Below are 23,764 nucleotides of genomic sequence, written 5' to 3'. Positions count from 1 at the left end.
TAAAGGCCAAAGCAGGAACAGAATGGAAGCTGGGGCTATTCTGACACTTAATTCAGTATTATTCTCCACACGTCACTGCCAGGGAATCTGAGCGATTGTGTTCAAGCAGTTACCAACCTCCTCCCCGCTGGTTATCCGGTGAGCCAGATCTTTTAAGTTCCTCATCATCCTCTCATCCCGAAAATCATAAGGAAATGTTTCTGTCCATTCTGTCAGGAGTTGGAGGATCTTGGGTGCAATTTTTCTGATCTGGTTCTAGGAGAGAAAAAGAAAAACAAATCATCTTCAGCCAAAGCTATCACCATAGGCTTAAACAGTTCCCAACTGCATCACTAGAAACTAATGCAGTCCTTGGGCTTCAAAAAAAGCAGCTCAACTTCCCCCTGCCCCCAAGTCAAGTGCCAGAAGCTAGGGATCTTCTGAAGCATTATCAGTCTACCATTTTCTTAATACCATCCTCAGTTCCCTGAACAGAGCCAGGGTACCACTACCGCATGTCCAACTGTGAGTTAGGACATAGTTGAGTCCTGGAAGGAAATCAGCTCCACAAAATCAAAGTCATTCAGTTACCAAAGCTAATAGGAAGAATAACAACAACAACAACAACAACAACAACAACAAAAAGTCAACCACAAAACACATCATTACCTTCTCACCATCCGAGTCACTCAGCCGCTGGTGCTCCACACATAAGTGGCAGACTTTGGCCATGAGTTCATACGGATGCATGAACAGCCGAGAACTGAGCAGGAAGGTAAATATGTACGTTCTCTGTGAAAAAGGGGGAAAAAAAATCATCACGGTGACTTTCTCTCTGAAACTCTCCTTATCTTATATACGTCATTTCATTATATTCTCTTGACGGAAGTGAGTCTGCCACAGCTTCAAAAGTGATGCCTATTAGTGTGAAATGGAAGGAAGATGGGTTTCTTGTTTGGCACCTGCTGTCTTTTCCTTTAAGCCATACTAAAAAGGACGGAAATGTTGCTCCTCAAATTACTCGCAATACGATGTGACAACTGGGAGCTCTGCTATTCACAGCAATCTGCTGTGGATTCCCTCTGGGAGAGAAGAATGACTCCCTCTAGGAAAGCACACACCCAGGCTCCCCATCAAACCCAAGCATACCACCTGCATGGCACCCCGGTCTACGTCCGAATATTTTTTTTTTTTGGCTCACACCCTAACTGTATCACTGAATCAGTTAGGACTGTATCACTGGGTTGGAGTGATAGCACAGTGGGTTGGGCGTTTGCCTTGCACGCAGCCAACATGGCCGACCCGGGTTCGATTCCTCCGCCCCTCTAGGAGAGCCTGGCAAGCTACCGAGAGTATCTCGCCCGCATGGCAAAGACTGGCAAGCTACCCGTGACGTATTTGATATGCCAAACACAGTAACAACAAAGTCTCATGATGGAGATGTTACTGGTCCCGCTCGAGAAAATTAATGAACAATGGGAGGACAGTGAGAGTGACAGTGACCCAGTGATACACAGGGGTTACTCCTGTCTCTGCACTCAGGAATGACTCCTGACAGTGCTTGAGGGACCACAGGAGATGCTGGGAATTGAACCCGGGTTGGCCACGTGCAAGGCAAACGCTCTACCCGCTGTGCTATAACTCTAGCCCCACATCCAAATATTAGTGTAACTCAATGGAAACCACAGAGACACCCGCCCACGGCAGCTGGGAAGCACACTGGCGCGTCTGGCCGTTCTTGTCTCAACAGTCAAGGGCAAGCTCGCACATAAACTTACTTAACTCACTCAAAGGCTGAGCCTCTGCATGGTGCACAATATCACACTATATACTTTTCTTTCACCCCATTGTCTCCTAAGAAGCCAGCAATAAAGTAGTGCTTATTTGTGATAATGGCTTCAGACTCCCCATGAAAAGAAAAATTCCACGATTTTCCCCGCCTACTCCAACCCCCCCCCCCCCCCCCCCGCAGCCCCTCAGGCGTCTTGGAGCTCATAAACACTTAAAGAGAGTTGAACAAGGGCTCCTTTGACGTCTGATGACAACTCTTCCCTGTGTGGCTGCATATAGGAAAACTACCATCTAACAAGACACATACAGAGATGGCTCGGTAAGAAACGTGACAGCGAGGGACTGTGGCTGCCACAACTATCCTTTGGACACCGAGGTTGTTATTCTGTTTAAAAAAAAAAAGCTGTATGACTGCTCCACAGCTGGAAGCCTGCCTTATGAGCGGGGCGGGGGTGGGGGAGAAGGCAGCTGGGATAGAGAAGGGATCGCTAAGAAAATGATGGTTGGAGGGATCGGTCGGGATGGGAGATGTGTGCTGAAAGTAGATAAAGGACCAAATGTGATAACTTCTCTGTATCTGTGTTGCAAACCATAATGCCCAAAAGTACAGAGAGAGAGAGAGCATGGGGGAGATTCTCTGCCATAGAGGCAGGGGGGGGGTGGGAAAGGGGAGGGTATACTGGGGACATTTGTGGTGCGGAATGTGCACTGGTGGAGGGATGTGTTTGATCATCAACTTAAACATGTAACTGTAATACAGTAACTCAGTAAAATAAAAAAAAAAGCCATATGAAACTAGAATGCCAGAGTTTCATGAACTCTTTATCAGCAAACAGCTAGTTCATAGCCAGGACAGCCGTAGCACAGGGAAAATGGGGTGGGGCCGGGGAGGTGTGGAATATCACTTTCCCTGAAAGAGAGAGCTGGGTTTCATTCCCAATGCTGAGCGCGTGAAGGTGTTACTCAGCACTCGCGATTTCTGCTTTTTCCACTCTACCATCTCAGAGTTACTGTGAAGACTGTAACAACAGTAATAAAACCCCAGTGAAGTCCCTAGATTATGAAAAGCATTATGAGTATAAATGTCTCAGCAAAGTTGAACTCGAGCACATGTCGTCTGCTGTCCAATCAGTGGAGAGCTGTCCCTTAAACAGAAACCTCATTCCCATCTCTACTGTAATGGTAGTGAAGACTACCTTCACTCTTCTCAGCCTGGGAAACAAGGAAGGTCCTAAGTATTCCAGAAGCATCCAGCATTCCCTGGCACCACTAGGACAGAAGTAGCTGTGCCTGGCCAAATGGAGTCCAATTGCCTATAAGATGGTATCCGCCTAAGAGAAAACTGAGGTGCAGACAACAACCCAAACTTGAACCATGCCCAAGCTGTATTTGATCTCCCAACACTCAATAATAGGAGAAATGTTGGCAAGCCAACATGATTCTGGGGGACCCAAGGGCAGGGTCCATGCTGAAGAACACATGGGGGTTTCTGCGGAATGCCCAGGAGAAGGCGGATACCTACATCTGGGTAATAATCCACGTTCGGTACCAAGTGCTGGATAAGTGCTTCCAGGGACCCGGACAGGAGGTTGTTGTCTTGGTAGTACAACCCTCCACAGCTGTCCTCCGAGGACTGATAGAGGTTCCGGTTGTATCCACTGCTGTCGAACATTGCCGAAAAGGGGGGAGTCTGAGGCATGCTCTCCTGAAAGGAATGGAAGAAAGCAAACACAACACATCCGTTAGATGCAGTCCCAAAGAAAAGCCAGCGTATAAAAGCCATGAGAGAAGAGGATACTGGGAAAGGAGTTCCGTTTCTAATATGACTACAGGAATCCAGGGGCCGGAGCAATAGCACAGTGGGTGGGGCATTTGCCTTGCACGCAGCCCACCCAGGTTTGGTCCCTGGCATCCCATCTGGTCTCCCGAGTACCACCAGCAGGAGTAATTCCTGAGTGCAGAGCCAGGAGTAAGCCCTGGGCACTGCCAAGAACGGCCTCCCCGCAAATGAAACAAAAAACAAACAAGCATATAAATCCATCAGGGACCATCTGCTCTTTGAGTGACACAGGGGCCCGCTTTTGAGCCAGAACCCAAATACACAGAATGTGAGAGTTGTAGCATCTGTACAGGCAGAGGCATATGTATCGTGGACTGTAAGGCTGACTGTGCAGCCCTCAGCTGAGTTTCACTGCACTGTGTCACCCTCTTTGGGGAGTGGGGTCTCTTATCAAGCTTCACCTCCATCAGCATGGGGGCTGAGCACAGGGTTGAGTGAGACATTCGCCTTGCAGGCGGCCCACCCGATCTGATGCCCGGCGCCAGAGTTCCTCTGAGGTCTGCCACTACTAGAGCAAGGAGTAAGCTCTCTCCCCCCAAAGAAGTAGATAAATGAGACCCGAAGGGGCACAGGGGTGGGGACTGCCCGGGCCAGGAGCCCAGCACAAAAATATCCCCACCTGTGTGAGTGTAAGGACCCTGTGGGCATGACCTCTGGCCATGGGAGACCCAAGAAGCAGGTGGCAACCGCCTTTAGGGAAAGAAACCTCCAGGAAGAGGGAGGTGGAGACATAGCCCAAGGCCACAGGAGCACAGAATGCAGGCAAAGGGCTCCGTGGGGGAAGGGACATGGGATCAAAGTGGGACTCCAGGATCTTGACCCCCCCCCTCCCGCTTTTGGCATCAGCTACGAACCCTGAAACGCTCAGGACCGGCTCACGGCTCCCTCTCATGGAGTCGGCGTGGAAAGCCATGAAGCGTTTGCACCTGTTGTTCCACAAAGTGGACAAGCATCTGACCTGGACAAATCCAGCAACACACACAGCCCAAAGACAAGGCATCTCTGGGCTCCCTCCAGCCTGAGCCATGCAAGATGGTCTCGGGCTTTTTGCTTTGGCTTTTGTTACTACTTTACCATAGACTCGAGTCTCTCCGATTCCTCTCTGGTCCTTCCGTATCTGCACATTCTCTGCCAGCCAGCCGGCCAGAGACGCTTCCCACACTCCAGCCTGAGAATCACTAGCTAATCATTAACTCCAGGAATCATTTGCTAATGATTTTCCTGCTGGTGGAGCGTAAATCCGCCACTATCCCACAGTGTCCGTTTCTTTATCGCAGTGTAGCTCTGATTTCTTCTTATCTGCGGCAAACCTCCTTGAAGCTCCTGCAATTAATATTTTCTTTCCCCGAAGCCCTTGATGATCCTCAGTTTACTCCTCTAGATCTTTCCAACCCAGTCTCAGAACCAGAACCACACACACCTCTCTGCCAGTCTTCAATCAGCACACATGTTGCCCAACCACATATACCTACAATCGGGGGAGGGGGTGGGTGGTTCCGCCAGTCAAAATCCTCCCTCAGGAACAACTGAGTTTTCTCTCTCTCTCTCTCTCTCTCTCTCTCTCTCTCTCTTTTGCTTTTGCTTTTTGGGTCACACCCGGCGATGCTCAGAGGTTACTCCTGTCTCTGCACTCAAGAATTACTCCTGGCAGTGCTTGGGGAACCATATGGGATGCTGGGAATCAAACTTGGGTCAGCCGCTTGCAAGGCAAATGCCCTCCCCACTGTGCTATCACTCCAGCCCCCAAAACTGAGTATTCTAAAAGTATAATATAGGACATCTAACATACTGGCATTAATATACTGGCGGTATATTAAATAGTGGCATTAATATCACGTTGGATTTTGATTGGCATTAATATATCATTATAATCAAATATCACAGTTTGATCCCTACCCCCATCAGAAGAATGAGAGCTCTATGAGGCCAAGTGACAGGTGCTGGATTTACTTAACTCACACAATCGGGACTGAAGGTCACTTTGGCTCACAACCAGTTTTCTCCTTCCCCAGTTCCATCTGTCAGCCAGCCCCTGAAAGTTCAGCTTGGATGCTCTCTGGTCACTGATTCTGTTTTTTGGGGGAAGATCACAGATCTCTCCCCTTCTCCCCAAGGGAATGTGCTGACCGCTGCACACACTTTCAGGGCATCCAGGGCTCCGAATGTTCTGGAAGCACATGTGCAGGCTATAGAGACTTGGATCCTAGTTCCCTAGTTCTCCCTCAAAGAAGAAAAGCATGGCTCAGGAGAGAAGCTCAGGAGAGCACTTTCCAGACTGTCTACTTAGGAGCGCATGAGAAAGCACAGCACGAGGGTGCTTGCCTTGCACGAGGGCAACCTGGGTTCGATTCCCGGCACCCCATATGGTTCTGGCACCCCAGAAGGCACAAGAGGCTGGGAGTGACCCCTGAGCACAGAACCAGGAGTAAATCCTGAGCACTCCCAGGAATAGTCTCCACAAAAAAAGAGACTATCTTCGCAGAGTGCAAAAAGTACTCGGATATGCAGGTAAATACCAGACAATTAAGGTTAAAAATAAATTTTTAGTGAATTTTTTGAACAAGTCTCACAATGTTACTAGGCTGGCTCGAGCAAATCGATGAAGAAAGGGAGGACAGTGACAGTGACAGTGACTTTTCTTTGGGGGGAAATAGAGAAACTTATGAAATGGGCATTTTTCCTCCCTCATACTCAGGCAGCACTTTGGGGTGGGGAGGATTCAGTGAAACTATAGAAGGACAAACGGGCTTTTATTGGGGGGGCTAGGAGGAAGTTGAACCACACCTGGCGTGCTCAGGGATCACCCATGGCAAGGCTTGAAGAGCCATTCGGGGTACTGGGGATGAAATCCGCATGGACCACATGAAAGGCCAGGACCTTAACCCCTGTACAACCTCTCCAGCCCCAGACCTGGGCTTTTAAAAACAGTGAACCAGACTAATAGACTCATTAGAGGCACCCACGTTAGCACAGGACTGATGGGTTTGGCTGGACTATTTCCCCAGCGGAAGTTTAAGGTCTACAAGATGAATGCTCTTTCTTGAAATTAACTTGGCGAGCTGAAAAGTTGGTTGACAGACAAGATAGCTTCCAGGGGCAGCTAATTCAGTCACAAAGATATTTCATGTTCTTCCAAGGACCCTGGAAAAAAAAAATTCAGCCTGACATTGATGGGGCAGCAAGCTTAGGGTGATTTAAGGGATGAATGGATTTGAAAGGCATGCCTAATGGTTTCAGATCCACTAAGGCAGCCGATGAAAAGCTGCCTGTCCCCCAACAGAGGACAATGTTTGAATTAGGGACTGTGTTTTGCACAGTGTTATTTATGAGGAGGCAGGTGCATGGGGCTGAGGTGGTTTCAGGTGACTCAAATTGGCAAAGAGTTGTGAGCTGGGGAGGGCAGGGGATGGCAGAGGGAAAGAAAGCAAAAGCAGTCACACAACATCTGCACCAGGTGCTGCAGAAATCGCTTATCTGGGTGTCAGCTCAGCATTTCCTTTACACGGAAGAAGAAGAAAAAAAAAAGAGCAGAAGTTGAAGAAAAAAAGTCAGGGGTCAACTCCTATTTCACTATTTCGTTAGGAAGCGCTTGGGTGGAATATTAACAAATCCAATGTCATTCTATTGATCACACATGCTGGGCATGTGTCCCAATTGGAAAAAAAAAAAACCACCTCTCTGGAAGAGGAAGGCCCATATCACAGCTGAACTTTGAAAGCATATTTATTCAGTGAGGAGAGGCTTGATCTTGTACCCTATAAATTCCTGGTTCCTCAATTCCCACGGAGATTTCAAAGGAACTTTGCACTTCGCTGAGCCACCTTCTCTGCCTCCGTGAGGCTCCAGACATTGGAGTTAGAAAGAGGACACAAAGTCCAGTCGGCCTCCAGCTGGTGGCCTTCACCCTCCGTGGGCAACGCTCGCTCCAAGAATACAGCGATTGTCTCCCAGCTCCAGTCCGATCTAAACAGGAGTTTGCATTCCGGTGCCAGAGAAAGTCACGTTTCCAGAGGTGTTCAAAAATGGGGCTCGTTTGGAGTGTGACAGGGTCTGGGAGATTCACTTCTCGTTTTGTTCTTCAACCAGAAGGCGTCTTTACACCAGAGATTTTTAACAGCATCTCTGGAAACGGAGGGATAGTTCACCTCAAACAAACTTCCTTGCCCACAGGGGCAGTGTGTGGAGAGTGCACACAATACACGCAGAAGACTCAGAATCAACCCATTCCTCTGGCAGGCAAACAGAGTAACTCCCAGATAAGTTCCTTCTTTGGAACAGAGCCCCAGGTGCTGAGGAATTTTAACTTTTAGTCAAGGCGGAAAAATCAGTACATGCTCGAGCAAATCACGTTTTACTTCTCATCACTGAGGACATGTTAGTATTTTACTGGTTACTGAAAAAAACAAAAAATGAATTTTTTTTGGCCTGGCTCAGTTATGCTATTATTATCTTCTGATATTATTATATTATCTATGGAAACACTATGTTAGATGTTATTCTCTCCCCCCCGCCCCCCCAAAAGACTTGACCAATTACTCATTGGTGGATAAAAGAGATTCTGACTCATTATTTTCAGTTTCTCTGGAAAAAAAACAAAGCTAAGATTTGTCATCTTTTGTTTTAGGAACACCTTGTTAGTTTATTAAAAATGAAACGACATTCAAGGACATGGAAATTCTAAAAGGGCCTGGAGAGTCACTTAAAACGTTGCTCTGAGGGAAAACTTGATTGAACAAGAACTGAACACAGAACCCGTTGACTTCAAACGTTGCTAAAAAACGTTTAAGGGGTGTGGGGGGGGGGAGAGGGGGCGGGGAGGCGCAGAAAGAGTAACAACTTGGGTGCAGTTTCTGAATTGAACAGTAGGTGGCACCATGTACCTTTGAAACGGTTGGTGGTTTTTTTTTTGTTTTATTTTTTTTCCTCCAGTAGTAATAAAAGATTTAGAGGAGGTGTGGGTTTTCTGTGTGCAGGTTTGTGTGGGGGGTGTAAATGAGAAACTGGCATTTGGGATTTTAAATATTACAGAATTTAGCAAAATAACACGCTCGTGTTGTACAGTTGAAAACATTCTCTGCCGGATAAGGTCAGTGGTTTTCTCTCCTTACCCTTCCTCATGCCTTAGGTACCCATCTATGGTGAGAATAAACAAACGAATTGACAAAAACAAAAATCAGTTTTCCAGAAAGTAAAATGATAGCCTGGATACTCAAAATCACCATCTTCTCCGCCATCACCATTTACTAACGTGCTACCAAGAAGGACTTTTGGGGGGCTGGAGCGACGGAACAGAGAGTAGGATGCTTGCCCTGCATGTGGCCGACCTGGGATCGATCCCCTGCACCCCACATGGTTCCCTGAGCACGCCAGCAATTACCCCTGAGCACAACTGGGTTGTGTCCCCAAGACAAAATGAAACAAACAAAATGAAAACTTTCCGATATACTGAAAACTCTTCCTTTTTTTACTGTCTCATAATCATGGATGCACACTTAACATGTGGGTAACAGAGCCAAGAAATTACATTTTTCTGTTTAATTTAACTGAATATAAGTTTAAATATCTTCATGTGGTGACTTGCTGCCATCCTGAGCAGCACAGAGATAAGTAGTTGAATCACTGTCTATATATGTTAGATCTCAAGACAAATTACAAACTATCATGCAGACTTCACTGAAGGGATGGATTATTCCGAAGTAAAATCCTAATTCAGTAAGACAGGATACTGAGGTAGCACATTCAATGAATGAGCAGACTTTTCTTTGCATTTCATTATGAAACACAGTGAGTGAGTAATTTTGGTTTTGCCTGCAAGTTCTTGAAAACCTATGCTTACCCTTTCCCTGCATTCTTTTTTAGATAAAGAGAAAGCTATTGGCAATCTGAAAAAATGTTTTTCTTTATGACAAAGCTAATTTATACTTTGTCTGTGTTAAGCTAATTTTCATACCAGGGCTTCCTGATAATAAAATGAGTCAACTATATTATCTCCTATACATATATGTAAACATATACATACAAATATGATACACTGTAACCATAGTAACGATAAATATGTAGTATAAATAGCACTGGAGCACTGTCTTCCCATTGTTCATTGATTTGCTTGAGCGGGCCCAGTAACGTCTCCATTGTGAGACTTTGTTGTTACTGTGTTTGGCATATTGAATAAATATATAAACTTAAAATATATAAGCCTTAAGTAACACTGAATATAAGCACTAAGGTTTAGTTAATATACAAATAGAAATAGTAATTAATAAACACAAGCCTAAGTAATAGTAAATATACAGTAAATATATATTTATGTGTATATATATAAACCTTAGGGAAGAAATTACTGGTTAAAAGCAAAATTAAAATTGTGTAGCTATAACACTGACTTAATAAGCTAAAAATATTTTTCTGATTCAACTTTCTTGAAAACATTTTGTGATACACTTGGGGGAAAAGGAAAGCAAGAAGCAATTCAAGAAAATACAAAATCCCTATACAATTGCCATCAATACATATAAACTTCACTCTCTTCTCTCATTCCCATGAGCCTAGAAAGTAGTTGAACATCTAAATGCAAATTGCCTCACCCTACATTCCTCCAAGGCTAATAAAGAACGCAAGTGCCTTTCATGACAGAGGGGACAACAGACTAAGTCTCTTGTCACGAAGCTAAAAGAGACTCATACATCATCCACCTCAAGACCTGATCAATTTTAGAGACATTGCAGGTACCAGAGGAGCGTTGAGTGACTTGTGGGAGGCCACTGAGTCAGACTCGCTTCCAGGAGGCAGAACCTGCCTGTGCTCTGCATCTGTCCTCTCAGCAAGACCCAGGCATCTCATTTTTATTGGCTTAACTGGAGAACTGAAAAAGAACAGCAATGGTTCCGGGAAAGCGAACGGGTTGGGAGGCCAAGCCTGGAGTCAACCATTCACAACATCCCCCCTAAACCTTATGCAATATTTTCCAAAAGTACAGTTTGTCACTTAAAACCCTCTCAGAATGTTATAGAATGCCTTCCGCCCCTAACTGGGCCATCAAAATCAAGATTCTCAGTGACTGTGTTACAGATTGCAAACTCTTCCCATTTCCCTCTCCGATCCCAGAGTCATTCACAACAGCTTTTGGAGATGAATCAAGTTGATCCCATTACTTTTTTGTGCCATTTGAGGTGTTTTCCCCAGAGCAGACACTGGCTTCCCCTCCATTTCCTTATCTTCTTTCTCTCTTTTTCCTGGCTAGGCATTCTTTAATGGGGCTTGGGGCTCTATTTCACTTAACTAGTCAGTAGTGAATTAATTCTAGGATGTAAACATATGTTAGTAAGAAGAAAGACATATCATTATGATAAATAATGACTATTTAGCAATCCATCCCTAAGAATACACTAGAATAGCTGCTAAGCTGGAAAAAAATAAACAATAAATATAAACGCTTCCTGGTGCTTTTCTATCCAAAACATGGTATGATTGCAGGTTTCAGGTGTGGGTCGTGCCAGTTCAAATGTCTTGTGAGCAACAACAACGACAAAAAATGGAGCCAAGACTGAAAACGCACCATGGGAGAAATAAATTCTACAAATTTAACGCTCCATTAGACAACGCTCCAATCCGAGGCCAGAACTCCGCTTAGTAGCCAGAAATGTGGCCACCTCTAGGAAAACAAAGGATTGACCCACATGGAGTGAGAGAATGCCAGGCAGAAACTTGCCCATCCCAGCTCATCTCTGCCAGACAAACTGCTTGAAGCGCTTATTAGAACACGGCTGGCGAGCCCTGATTTCTACCTAAAGCTAGAGTGGGAGGAGGGGAAGAGGGGGTCCCTCTTCAAGGGTCACCAGCGACCTCAAGCCCTGTCGCGTGTGGAGTAAAATAACCACTGGGAATAGGTCTAACCCTGGCATTCTTTTTTTCCCCATCATCAAATGCTCAAGAACAAGAATCTCCAATCCCATGAATCCCATGCGACCGGCTATTCTCCATCCCCAAATCTTGCCCATCCAGCCTGGGCTTCTCACCGCGGTGCCCTTCGGCGGGCGATGGAGACACCGTCGTCCCCAGCCAAGCCCCCGCTCCTGTTTCCAGGAGGAAACGAGTTATTCAACGCACATGAGTCTGACTGTACCCGACGTTCTTCCAGGCTGCTCGCTTCCCCTTTGGGCGCGCGCGCGGGCGCGCGCGGTCCATCAGCCCCGCGGGCCCCGGGCGATCACGCAGGGCTAAATATAGACGGTGCGCACCCGCAGTTCCTCCCGAGGGTCACATGGGGCAGCCGAGGAAGGACTCTGGGGAGACGCGTCGGGAGCAAACACCCACACCGACTGGCGCAGAGTCACCTCTCCACACGGCACGCCCAGCTCACCTGCCGACAACGACGCAAGCTACACCCAGCGAGAAAACCCGCGGCCCCGGGATCCCTGGCTCCGTGTCACATGCGTGCCATCCTTTCCCTGCACCCGGAGTGGACTCGGCTACCGGTGCTCTCGCCTGAACTGCACCCATTCCACTAGGGGGTGAGAAGCCAAGCCATTCTCAGCCGGTGCGCACCAGAGCCAGACACGCGCGTAAACACACACACACACACACACACACACACACACACTCACACACTCACACGCCCCCTCGTTCGGCCCTTTGATTCACTGAAGTTACCACCCACACGATTCCCCTACAAAGAGGCAACCGGGCAGTCCGCGACGCGTCCAGGTAACCCCGGGTCCACGTCACCATCCCCCGTACCCTCGGGGACCCGGAGCGCCTCTGGGAGTTTCAGGCCAGGGGCACAAGTTCCTCTCCAGGTGAACGGAGGGATGAAAGAGCATCACCTGCCCCGGGCCCCCGGCTCCCTTCCTGGGGGTGGGGGGGCAGCTCTCAGACGATCCAGCACCGAGACCACCCAACGCAGAGCCACCCACGTACACACATACACACATACACGCACACGCACACATGCACCGGCGCGTAGAAAGGAACGAGCCAGCGGGTCCAGCCGGCGGGACCCACGAACGCGGCGCCAGCCTGGGCCGAGCCCCGCAGCGCGCGACCCCGGCTGCGGCCGTGGGAGCCCCCCACCCCTGCACGCCCCCCCCCCCCCACCGCGGGTGCCCGCACCTGTTGGCGCGCGCGGCGGCCGGGCAGGTGCACCGCGGGCCCCGCGACCTGGGGGCCTCCGAGCCCGGCCCCGAGAGCGACCCACCTGTGGACGGAGGACCCCCGGGGTCCTCTAGGCGTCCCACTGCTGCGCGGCCCGCCAACGCCACCAGGAGCCGGAGGAGCGAGCGCGCGCGCCCAGTGCGGGCTGCGCCTTGTTTATACTGAAACTCCGGCCGGGGCCGCCGCGCACACCCCCCTGCGAGCCCGGGCCCGCCCCCGCCTGCCACGCGGGCCAATCAGGGCGCGGCTCCACGCAGGCCCCGCCCCTCCGAGCCCGCCCCCCCCGCGCGGGGACCCGGCGGGCGAGTCCCGGGCCCCGGACTCCTGCCGCGCGCAAGGCTGGTTTCCTCCTGCAACCAACTGCCTGGTGGAGCGACCGTGTGTGCGCTCTGTGTGTGTATGTGTGTGCGTGTGTGTGTGTGTGTGTGTGTGTGCGCGCGCGCCTGTTTTACCTGTCCAATACCTGTCATTACCGGCCCGACTCGTTGTTGTGCAGTGTCCAGGAACATAATTAGCAGCCAAAGGTGTACGTCCGTGGAACTTTCAGAGGCGAGAGCCAAGAGAAACCGCAGGAGCAATTGCACCGCAAATATTTACGGAGAGCCTTGCATATTAGGCAGCGTGCAAAAAAAAAAAAAAAAAGACCACAAAAGCTGGGCGCACACTCCAGCAAATGCGTAACTGGTCGCCGGGCTCTCACCGCCACCCCCACCCCCACGAAGCTTCCAGTCCAGTGCAGCACACGCGTTAAGCAAATGGCCACTCCAACACAATGCAAAATTGCGGCTCTTTCAAGTTCCACAAAGGAAGCGAACCAACGCGGTGAAATATGATTCTAGAGGCAAAGCCGGGAGGCCAGTCCTTGGAAAGGCCGAGTTGTCATGGTAACCACTCACTCCATCATTGGATACTTGATAACTAGTTTAGGGGGAAGAAGGTGAAAACCTCAATACTTCACCTTGTACAAATAAAGAAAGGCTGGAGGGAAGAAATGATGGAGGCAAAGAAGGAAAGAAAAAGTGCTATTGAAAGAAAAAAAATAACTTAAAGCGTCAGGAGACTCTGACCTGCTGTCACCTTGAATAAATAAAGTCGCCTCTTCTGAGCTTGTTTTCCGTCTGTAAACCGGCACTACGCGTGCCTGAGCTTATAGCACCATAATTAGGGTTATAGGATAGAGGAATCCTTTTTGGTAAGCTCGTTCCTTTGCCCGTCCTGGATCTTGTTTTGTTTTGTTTTGTTTTGGGGCCACACTCGGTGGTACTCGGAGGATAGCTTTTGGCTCTGAGCTCAGAATCACTCCTGGGAGGGAGTTAGGGGGTCCATACAGGAGGCTGGGGATGGAACCCGGGTTAAAGAAAGCAACCTACCAGCTGTGCTAGGGCTTTATCCCCACTTCCTCCATTATGGGGGTGGATCAGTCACCTTGTAGTTCACTGTGTGTTTTGTGTGTGTATGTGTTTGTGTGTGTGTGTGTGTGTTTCTTTAGACCACACCTGCCAGTGTTCAGGATTTACCCCTGGTTCTGTGCTCAGGGACCACCCCTGGTGATGCTCAGGGGACATGATGTGGTGCTAGAATTCCAACCAGGGTCCTGGCTGCCCGCTGCTTCATGCTTGGTCTTTCCACCACTACCTGGCTTACTTTCAGCAGATTTTCCCCTCACTTTCTTCATCCCAGCCTCATCTTCCTTTCCTCTAACGATAGCTTCTTCTTCCCTTCTGCATGAGTCTCCCCTAGCTCAGTAGCCCATGCTCCCCTCTCGCTGCCCTGCGGTCTCAAGGCAAGACCACGCAGCGCTGTGAGGTGGGGTCTTGGATAGCTCTTGTGGCTGGACTGGTTGGTTAGTCTTTTAAGCTCAGCTTTCCATCCTGGTTCTGTAACAAGCCATCAGCTGGGCAAGTCGCTTTCAATCTTGAGCGACCAAGTTTTGTGGGAATAAATCAAAAGGTTCAACTAAGTCAGGATTTCTTTCAGTGTGAGGGGTCACCAGAACTATACTCTGGGCACTCAGGAGGACACAGGGTGCCAGGGATTGAGCCTGGGCCCTCTGAATATCAGCCTTGTGCTGGCCCCATACATCCAGATTTCTGTTTCTTTTCTTTTAATTTGGGAGCCCCGCCGGGTGGTTCTCTGAGCTTATGCCTTTTAGTGCTCAGGGGACTATATGCAGTGCCAGAGATGTCAACCTGGTCTGCTGTGTGCAAAGCAAGCACCTGACCCCTATGCTATCTCTCCAGCCACAAGCAGAATGTCCACGAGGAACCTTCTGGCCACTCTTTTGTAATCTCTAGATACAGCTACTGGCCCCGAAGATTTTGCCTACTTTTGGAAGTTTTCCTCGACTGAAGCAAAATGTATTCGTCTTAGTTTCCCATAATATAAAACAGATACGCTGCAAATATGGTTTCAGTGCTTTATCAAACCACACTCCTGTTCCCCATTCTGGTAGATGCCCCAGATTTCCTCTCGGTTCCCTGTTTGAGACAAGACAGCTAGATAGCTACTGGTCCAAAGCCTCATGCCGTGCTTAGTGACTGACCTGTCAGCAAACCCTAGGAGAGAGTCCGGAAGGAAGACCCGGGGGGAGAGTGGGCGGGGGGTGCTAGTGTTCCTTTGGAAAAGGGCAACATCAGCTTCTCAGAGTAACTTCTGTAGGAGCACTGGGGAGACTTAAAGAGAGAATATAAGCAAGGGGGGGTGGAACCATGACCCTCAGAGAAGCCTCCCCTGACCTTCCCCTTTGAAATTCAATCATCCCTGCTCCACACTGGCTGTTCCTGCTTGGTGGTGTTCTCCTCTCCATGGGAGTAACCAGCACTTAACACACTGTCTCCTGTATTTAGGATTGCCTCTCTCCCCTCTCCGGAACATAAACTCCAGAGGAAAGAGCTTCTTTTTGTCCTTGTGGTGGTTGTTTTCCTGCTGTACTTCCACTGTCTAGAAAAGGATCCCCCCACATCACAAACACTCCATATAAACATGTTGGTCGAGAGAATACCTAGAGCATGATAAATAATTAATAGCACTACATATCAAGTATTTTATCTCTCTCAAAACACTCTCAAGTCTCTGTTTTTTTCACAGTTTCTTTCCTTTATTTATTTATTTTATTTTTTTGATGCTGTTGCCTCAATTCTCATCACTGTCCACCTCAGGAAAGTCACTACTTCAGTCCTAGTACTGCAAACCAAGCTCTGTTGAGGATTCCTTCACTTGAGCAGTAACAATTGTCACTGTGCCTGGTCTCTGCTATATGACAGGCTCAAGGCCTGGTATTTCTTTCTGTCCCTTCCTCATGGGCCTCAGGTGCACACAAACAATTACCAAGGAGCCATGTCTGATGTGCTTTGAGTTGCTTCCATTTCCATCTGACCCCTACTTGCCACCATTCATTCCAGAACTGCATATTCTCTCACCCTGTATTTAGTCTATTCTCATGAGCCTTTTACAAATGATGGGGTTATATGGGAAGATGTGTGTGACTGCCTAAACACTGTTGTGCCGGCCAGGGCTGATAGTACAGTGGGTCGGGCATTTGTTGCACACAGCCAACGCAGATTCAATCCTTGTCATCCCATATGGTCCCCCGAGCACCACCAGCAGTAATTCCTAAGTACAGAGCCAGGGGTGACCCCTGAGCATTGCTGGTGTGAACCCAAGAAGCTAAATGCTATTGTGAGTCTGTTTTATTCATTTTCTCCCTCCTACTTTTGATTTTGATTCTCTTTTCTGATGATTATATAACTTACATTTTTTGCCCTACACTGGGTATTTTGAATATTGGTGTTACTTTTTTTTTTTTATTAGTGAAACGACATGAGGTACAGTTGTAGATTTACAAATTTTTGTGCTTGGATCTCGGTCATACCCCGATCAAATACCCATCCCTCCACCAGTGCCCATTTTCCACCACCAGGATAATATCCCTCCCCCCCCATCCTCCCATCCCCCCATCCCCCCCTGCCACTGTGGCAGGGCATTCCCCCCTGTTCTCTCTCTCCTCCTGGGCGCTGTGATCAGCCAAAGAGGCATTGGGTGGCGAACATGTTCAGTCCAGTCTACTTTCAACCTGCATCTCCCCTCCTGGGAGGATCCTCCAAACACCCTCCACTTGGTGTTCCCCTTTCTATCTGAATTGTCCTTTCCCCTAGAATACCCAGCTGGCCTCTAAGTTATGGAGTAATTCTCCTGGTGTTGGTGTTACTTTTTTAAAAAAAAATTTATTTACAACATTTGTATTCCTCATCAAGATCCTCAGTGAAAAGTACCACTTTCCCAGTTTCTAGGATGAAATTAGCAAGGTTGATAACTCACAAGGCCATTTAGCTGAAGTAATAATACATCTATCTTCTATCTTTCTGAGTACAATTCTACCATCTTTCCACTATATTAAATGAATTAAATTTCTTACTTTAAGAATTATAAAATAATGTTTGAAAATTAATTATTCCATTAGTTACATTTTACATGTATAATATATTGCTATTAAAACAAGTACATACGTGTATCAAAATTGAACCAGGTATCAACCAAACGAGTGTCAGTGCATAGTTCACATTTGTGAAGCCCTGGGTTCAACCCCCAGAACCTCCGCCAAAAAATAAAAGATGACACCCAATCCAGTCTCGATCCAAAGCATCCCATATGGTCCCCAAGCACCAACGAGTGATTCCTGAGTGCAGAGCTAGGAGTAACCCTGAGCATCGCCAGATGTGACCCAAAAACAAAATAAATAAACCGAAAATTGAAAAATGAGTAGTCCATGCATCATTTGCTTTCATTGCAAAGCAATGTTTATCATTTCTCTCATTAATGGATCCAAGTTTAATATCACTTTTGGTTCATGATTTTGAACATTTGAGCAGTACATGAAAATCTCACAAAGCGTAACTGCCTTCATGCATTTATAAATTGCCATGTGAAGGGGGTGAGGTTCCAGAACAACAGTTAAAACAAAACAGGGCAAAGTATTGGGAAATGGATCCCAGCTTCCATGTGAGAAAAACACTAAAGTTGTCCAAAATGGAATTCAGCCTTTCTAGTACTGAATTTCCTCCCTCCCTCTGGGTCTTACAGGACCTTGTGAAAGAGCCAAGTAACTCTTGAGATTATTTCACATATTTTCTTTCATTTATTTTTTTCAATGTCTCCCTGAAATACTGAAATACTGAGAACAGTCCAAATAAATAAGAGCTTAGCCCCAGTTTATAAACAGAAAGGAAACAGCATGCCCCCCCACCCCGCCCCATACAGATTCCAGACCACAACCCAAGCCTTCTCAGTTTCAAAACCAAGGAAGACAAGAATAGTAGTATGTATGTATGATACATACTATATTCCATGTTGACAAAGTATCATGAGTGTTGCACAAAGTAAAAACTGACGAACGATCAGCTACAATTTAGTGATAATTATTAAACTGTTGCCAAGCCAGGTGTGTTAATATGACTTCGTAGCTAACTTGTCCTCTGAACCAGTTCAAGCTTATCTAGAACACACAACTTTAAAAAAAATTTTTTTTATTAGTGAAACACCATGAGGTACAGTTATAGACTTATAAATTTTTGTGCTTGGGTTTCAGTTATACAATGATCAAGTACCCATCCCTCCACCAGTGCCCATCCTCCACCACCAACTATTTGGGGAACAGAATTAGAGGAAGAAAATGTTAAGATATCATACTACTACTTTTTCACAGAGGAAGAGAAAACACTCTAGTGCTGAGTGCTGGTTAAGTCAAGATAAAGGTATTCGGAAACCACATCACTCATTTCTTGGAATTCTTTCATTTTCTCTCTCCTCTATCTCCTCTCTCTCTCTCTCTCCTTCTGTAGTTTATTGGATGTCTGTTCCACTGTTTCTTTGAGCTCATTAAGCAACCTTACCATTTCATCTCTGAAATTTTTTTCATTTTTTTTCTTTTTATTAGTGAAGCACCAGGAAGTACAGTTCTAGATTTACAATTTTTTTGTGCTTGGGTTTCGATTATACAGTGATCAAATACCCATCCCTCCATCAGTGCCCACTTTCCACCACCATGGATAATATCCCTCCCACACCCATGCCCCCCATCCCACCCTGCCTCTGTGGCAGGGCATTCCCTTTTGTTCTCTCTCTACTTTTGGGTGTTGTGGTCTGCAAAAGAGGCATTGAGTGGCAAACATAATCAATCCATAGTCTACTTTCAACATGCATCTCCCCTCCTAGGAGGATCCTCCAAACACACTTTATTTGGTGCTCCCTTCTCTATCTGAGCTGCCCTTTCCCCTAGAATGCCCGGCTGGCCTCTAAGCTATGGAGTAATCCTCCTGGTGCTGATCTCAGCTATTCTTGGGTATTAATCTCATATTTTGTTACTTTATATCCCCCAGATGAATGCAATCTTTCTATGTCTATCCCTCTCTTTCTGACTCATTTCGCTTAGCATGATACTTTCCATGTTGTACCACTTGCATGTAAATTTTATGAATTCATTTTTTCTAACAGCTACATAGTACTCCATTGTGTAGATGTATCAAAGTTTCTTTAACCAGTCATCTGTTCTTGGGTATTTAGGTTTCTTCCAGTTTCTGGCTATTGTAAAGAGTGCTGCAATGAACAAACAAGTGCAGATGTCACTTCGACTATATATTTTTGCTTCTCTGGGATATATTCCCAGGAGTGGTATTGCTGGGTCAAATGGGAGCTCAATTTTTAATTTTTTGAGAATCGTCCATACTGTTTTCCAGAAGGGCTGAACCAGTCGACATTCCCACCAACAGTGAAGGAGTGTCCCTTTCTCGCCACATCCGCGCCAGCATCGTTTGCTTTTGTTCTTTTGAATGTGGGCCAGTCTCTGAGGTGTGAGATGGTATCTCATTGTGGTTTTGATCTGCATCTCCCTGATGATTAATTCATCTCTGAAATTTTTATCAGAGAGATTATGTGTGTGGGTATTTGCTGTTGAGGTTTCGGGGCTCTTTTCTTCATCCCTTCTTCGTGATGGGGGTCTGCACTATTTCCCTACTATGCTGTAGAGTATGGAGGTGGGTACCTCCAGTTTACTATCACTGTCCCCCTCCCACTACCAGGCAGGACTCTGGGCGACTCAGTCAATGATGTTCTCCTCTTTCCCCTTCAAGGAAATAATCTTCAAGGATATTATTTGGTCCTCCTGTGTGACTTATGTGGGGCCTCTACCACTGATTCGGGGGACGTGTTCTTTTAGATTGGATTTGTAGATTCTTGTGGTCACCGTTATTTTGATGAGTTTTGGGGGTATTTTGATTGGAATAGGCTAACGGACTATTGTCCTAATGTGGGTTGGAGTAGCCAGGCTGCCCTCAGAGTTCAGCATAGGAGGCTGAGATATGGATTGAATGCACTATGAGACAGGAAATTAACTGGTGGGTGCATGAGCGCCACTGCCCCAGAGGCCACGCCCCCTCCACCTGTGTACCTCTGAGGGAAGGAACCCAGCGTTGGAGCAGATCCTAGGTGACTGTTCAAGTCCCACTGCCTTTGCACTTCCAAAAACGCAGGTGTCCCCTCTCCCTAGGCGCTCATTTGGGCACCAGAGAGGGGCCTTCCCGTTCACTGCTGCTGCTTGGCACGCCCTTTCTCTCTTTCTCTCTGTAGGTGGCTGCTAGGTTAAGTTAAGCTACTGCACTGAGATGTTGACCAGCCCAAGGAGACCCGCCTGGCTCCAGACCTTAGGGCAGATCCCCAGCTCCTCTTGCTCTCTGATGCACTTTTCCTTGCCCTTCTATTTGTTCACGTCATCTGGGAGTCTGGATTGAAAGCAAGAAGGTCGCCGACGGCTGTCCTGCTTGGGTTTCCTCTGCTCATCCGACTTGAGTGGGAGGAATTCTGTCCATAGTCAGAATGAAATGAATAGTAATGACATGATGTAATTGAAATGAAATAAAACAATGGTGAATTGTACTGTATGTGTGTTTTGCATCGGCTGTTGTATGTACATTTTCTTGAAGCATGGTGAGAAGGATTGCAAAGGCAGGGTCTGGAGAGGGAGACTGTCAGGACTGTGAGCTTCTGTCCGCTGTTATCGCCCCTTACATGTAAACTATGCCCTGAACCCTGCAGCTTAGGAGCCATGAGGGAGCACGTGATTGGCTATTATTGGCATGGCCATCTCTAGGACAAGCTCTAGCGTTTGCTCTAGGTTACAGTGTTTACCCATAGCCACTTTCTCTTTCAGGGGGAACATTGGATCTGTGAAGGTCATCCAGTTCTCACTGACGCCTTGGCAGAAGGAATAGTTTTACCTTTTCTGAGGTCTCACATGCACACACACACACACACAATAGAAAAGATAATTTTTTTCCACATTTTTATTGATTTTTTTTAATTAGTGAAACACCATGAGGTACAGTTGTAGATTTACAATTTTTTGTGCTTGGGTTTCGATTATACAATGATCAGATACCCATCCCTCCACCAGTGCCCATTTTCCACCACCATGGATAATATCCCCCCAACCCCCATCCCCCCATCCCCCCCTGCCTCTGTGGCAGGGCAATCCCCTGTGTTCTCTCTCTCCTTTTGGGTGTTGTGGTCTGCAAAAGAGGCATTGAGTGGCAAACATGTTCAGTCCATAGTCTACTTTCGACATACATCTCCCCTCCTGGGAGGATCCTCCAAACACCCTTTATTTGGTGCTCCCTTCTCTATCTGAGCTGCCCTTTCCTCTAGAATGCCCGGCTGGCCACTAAGCTATGGAGTAATCCTCCTGGTGCTGATCTCAGCTATTCTTGGGTATTAATCTCATATTTTGTTACTTTATATCCCCCAGATGAATGCAAACTTTCTATGTCTGTCCCTCTCTTTCTGACTCATTACGCTTAGCATGATACTTTCCATGTTGTACCACTTGTATGTAAATTTCATGACTTCATCTAGAAAAGATAATTTTTTAAAAATTTTTTTATTAGTGAAACACCATGAGGTACAGTTGTAGATTTACAATTTTTTGTGCTTGGGTTTGATTATACAATGATCAGATACCCATCCCTCCACCAGTGCCCATTTTCCACCACCATGGATAATATCCCCCCACCCCCATCCCCCATCCCCCCTGCCTCTGTGGCAGGGCAATCCCCTGTGTTCTCTCTCTCCTTTTGGGTGTTGTGGTCTGAAAAAGAGGCATTGAGTGGCAAACATGTTCAGTCCATAGTCTACCTTCGACGTGCATCTCCCCTCCTGGGAGGATCCTCCAAACACCCTTTATTTGGTGTTCCCTTCTCTATCTGAGCTGTCCTTTCCTCTAGAATGCCCGACTGGCCACTAAACTATGGAGTAATCCTCCTGGTGCTGATCTCAGCTATTCTTGGGTATTAATCTCATATTTTGTTTCTTTATATCCCCCAGATGAATGCAATCTTTCTATGTCTATCCCTCTCTTTCTGACTCATTTCGCTTTAGAAAAGATAATTTTTATAGTAACTTCTCCAATAACTCTTTTACCTCTCAGATGTGAAAATTGTATACAAAAGAAAATAACAACTGTGTGGAACATTCCACACAGACTGGTAAGTTTTCAGAGTCTTAGCAAGAAGAAGATATATATACAATGATGATATCTTCATTTAAAATAGACAAGAACTATCAAAAAGTGAATTTACTCTCTTCCTTTATGAATATTTTTGTATTTTTAATTTCTCTCATTTGTCAATTCTTATTTATTCTTACAAAGTCATGATTTGCAGTATCCTCAAGAGGGAACTTGCTCTTGAGGAATAATCTCCTTTAATCTGATCACAAGGTTATGAGGTAGCCTGGTCATCAGCATTAAGCACACATTGCATGGTGACATTTTTCTGCACTGAAAAATAATTTCATGGCCTTGAATAGGCATAATTTCGGGGGGCAGGGAGATAGCTCAAGTGGTAGCCATGTGTCTCTACCATCCACCCCTCCACAAACCACCCCTTCACCCACCATATTTAGGTATGAAACAGTCAGTCCCACATTCTCAGCTGAGTATCACTGGGAGTGGTTCCATGACCTCCAATACCACTGGATGTGACCCTTAGAAAATAGGCATCATTTTATATGTTGAACTTAAAGATACACAGCAGGGTAGTGACCAAGGGCCAAAAGCAACATAAGGGGAGAACTGTGACACACAGCGGAGTTTGAAAAAGTTTGAGGGTGACGGGTGTGGTGTTGGAACTATGAACGCCGGAAAATATCATTAACAGTACTGTAAATCATATTATGTCAATCAGGGAAAAAATCTAATGCATCATTCATCGTTTTAATTATATAAACCACTATTTTAGGTAGAAACTGAACTACATTTAACATGAGCTTCTTTAGATAATTCCCATTAAGTGTTTATGGTGTATAGTAAATCTAAACCTGGTCTCTACTTCTTATGTCTCTTTCAAATGCTTTGGTGTATTTTGAATAAGTTGATCTCACAATAAAGAAGCTTTTTTTCCCTGTGTGTTTCAAGATTTTATAATGTTAGATTGTTTGACTACCTTGCTAAATGAATGCCTGAGTTTTGACTAATTACCAATATATGTGAAAAGGAAGGGGGAAGTATAACATGAATAATAAAAAATAACATATTAGAGCTGATATAAACATTACTAATTATATTTGAACACTTCCCCACTCCATGAGACCAATCAAGGCATTTGGGGGGAATGAGGAAATTGAATGACAGAAAAATTAAACAATCACTCCAAGTCCATCCAAGAAGATAATAGCCTACTACACAGTCAAAATCCTGGGTGACAAACCCAAGACACTCTACACAATTTTACTTCCCAATTATTCCTGCACAGTGAAAACCTATGGAGCTATTTTGACACTATAAGGCTCGATTTATTTATTAACTATTGATGAAAATGTTTTGATTAAATAAAGTAATTAAAGAATTATATCAATGTTTCTCATGTTTTTTGTAGAATTCTTTAAATATTTCAAATTCCATTTATCTTATGTAATAGTTAGGAGGGTAACACTTTCATTGTTTTGTCATTAAAATAACTA

At 46.2% G+C, this 23,764-nt stretch overlaps 1 protein-coding gene across 1 annotated transcript in view; it reads right to left on the bottom strand.

Annotated features, from left to right (window-relative positions):
• Positions 1-23,764, bottom strand: part of RASGEF1B (RasGEF domain family member 1B) — a 415,260-nt gene that overhangs the window by 25,859 nt on the left and 365,637 nt on the right. Inside the window, exons 3-5 of the mRNA XM_056111408.1 lie at positions 3,293-3,475; positions 649-771; positions 118-255 (exon numbers count right to left, since the gene is read on the bottom strand). Coding sequence (XP_055967383.1) covers positions 118-255; positions 649-771; positions 3,293-3,475 — 444 coding nt within the window. The remainder of the gene's footprint in view (positions 1-117; positions 256-648; positions 772-3,292; positions 3,476-23,764) is intronic.

The sequence above is a fragment of the Sorex fumeus genome, unplaced genomic scaffold, assembly GCF_029834395.1.
Source record: "Sorex fumeus unplaced genomic scaffold, SorFum_2.1 ptg000013l, whole genome shotgun sequence".
Taxonomy (NCBI): Eukaryota; Metazoa; Chordata; class Mammalia; order Eulipotyphla; family Soricidae; genus Sorex; species Sorex fumeus.
Note: the sequence above shows the minus strand (reverse complement) of the source record. Positions and strands in the feature narration are given on the sequence as shown.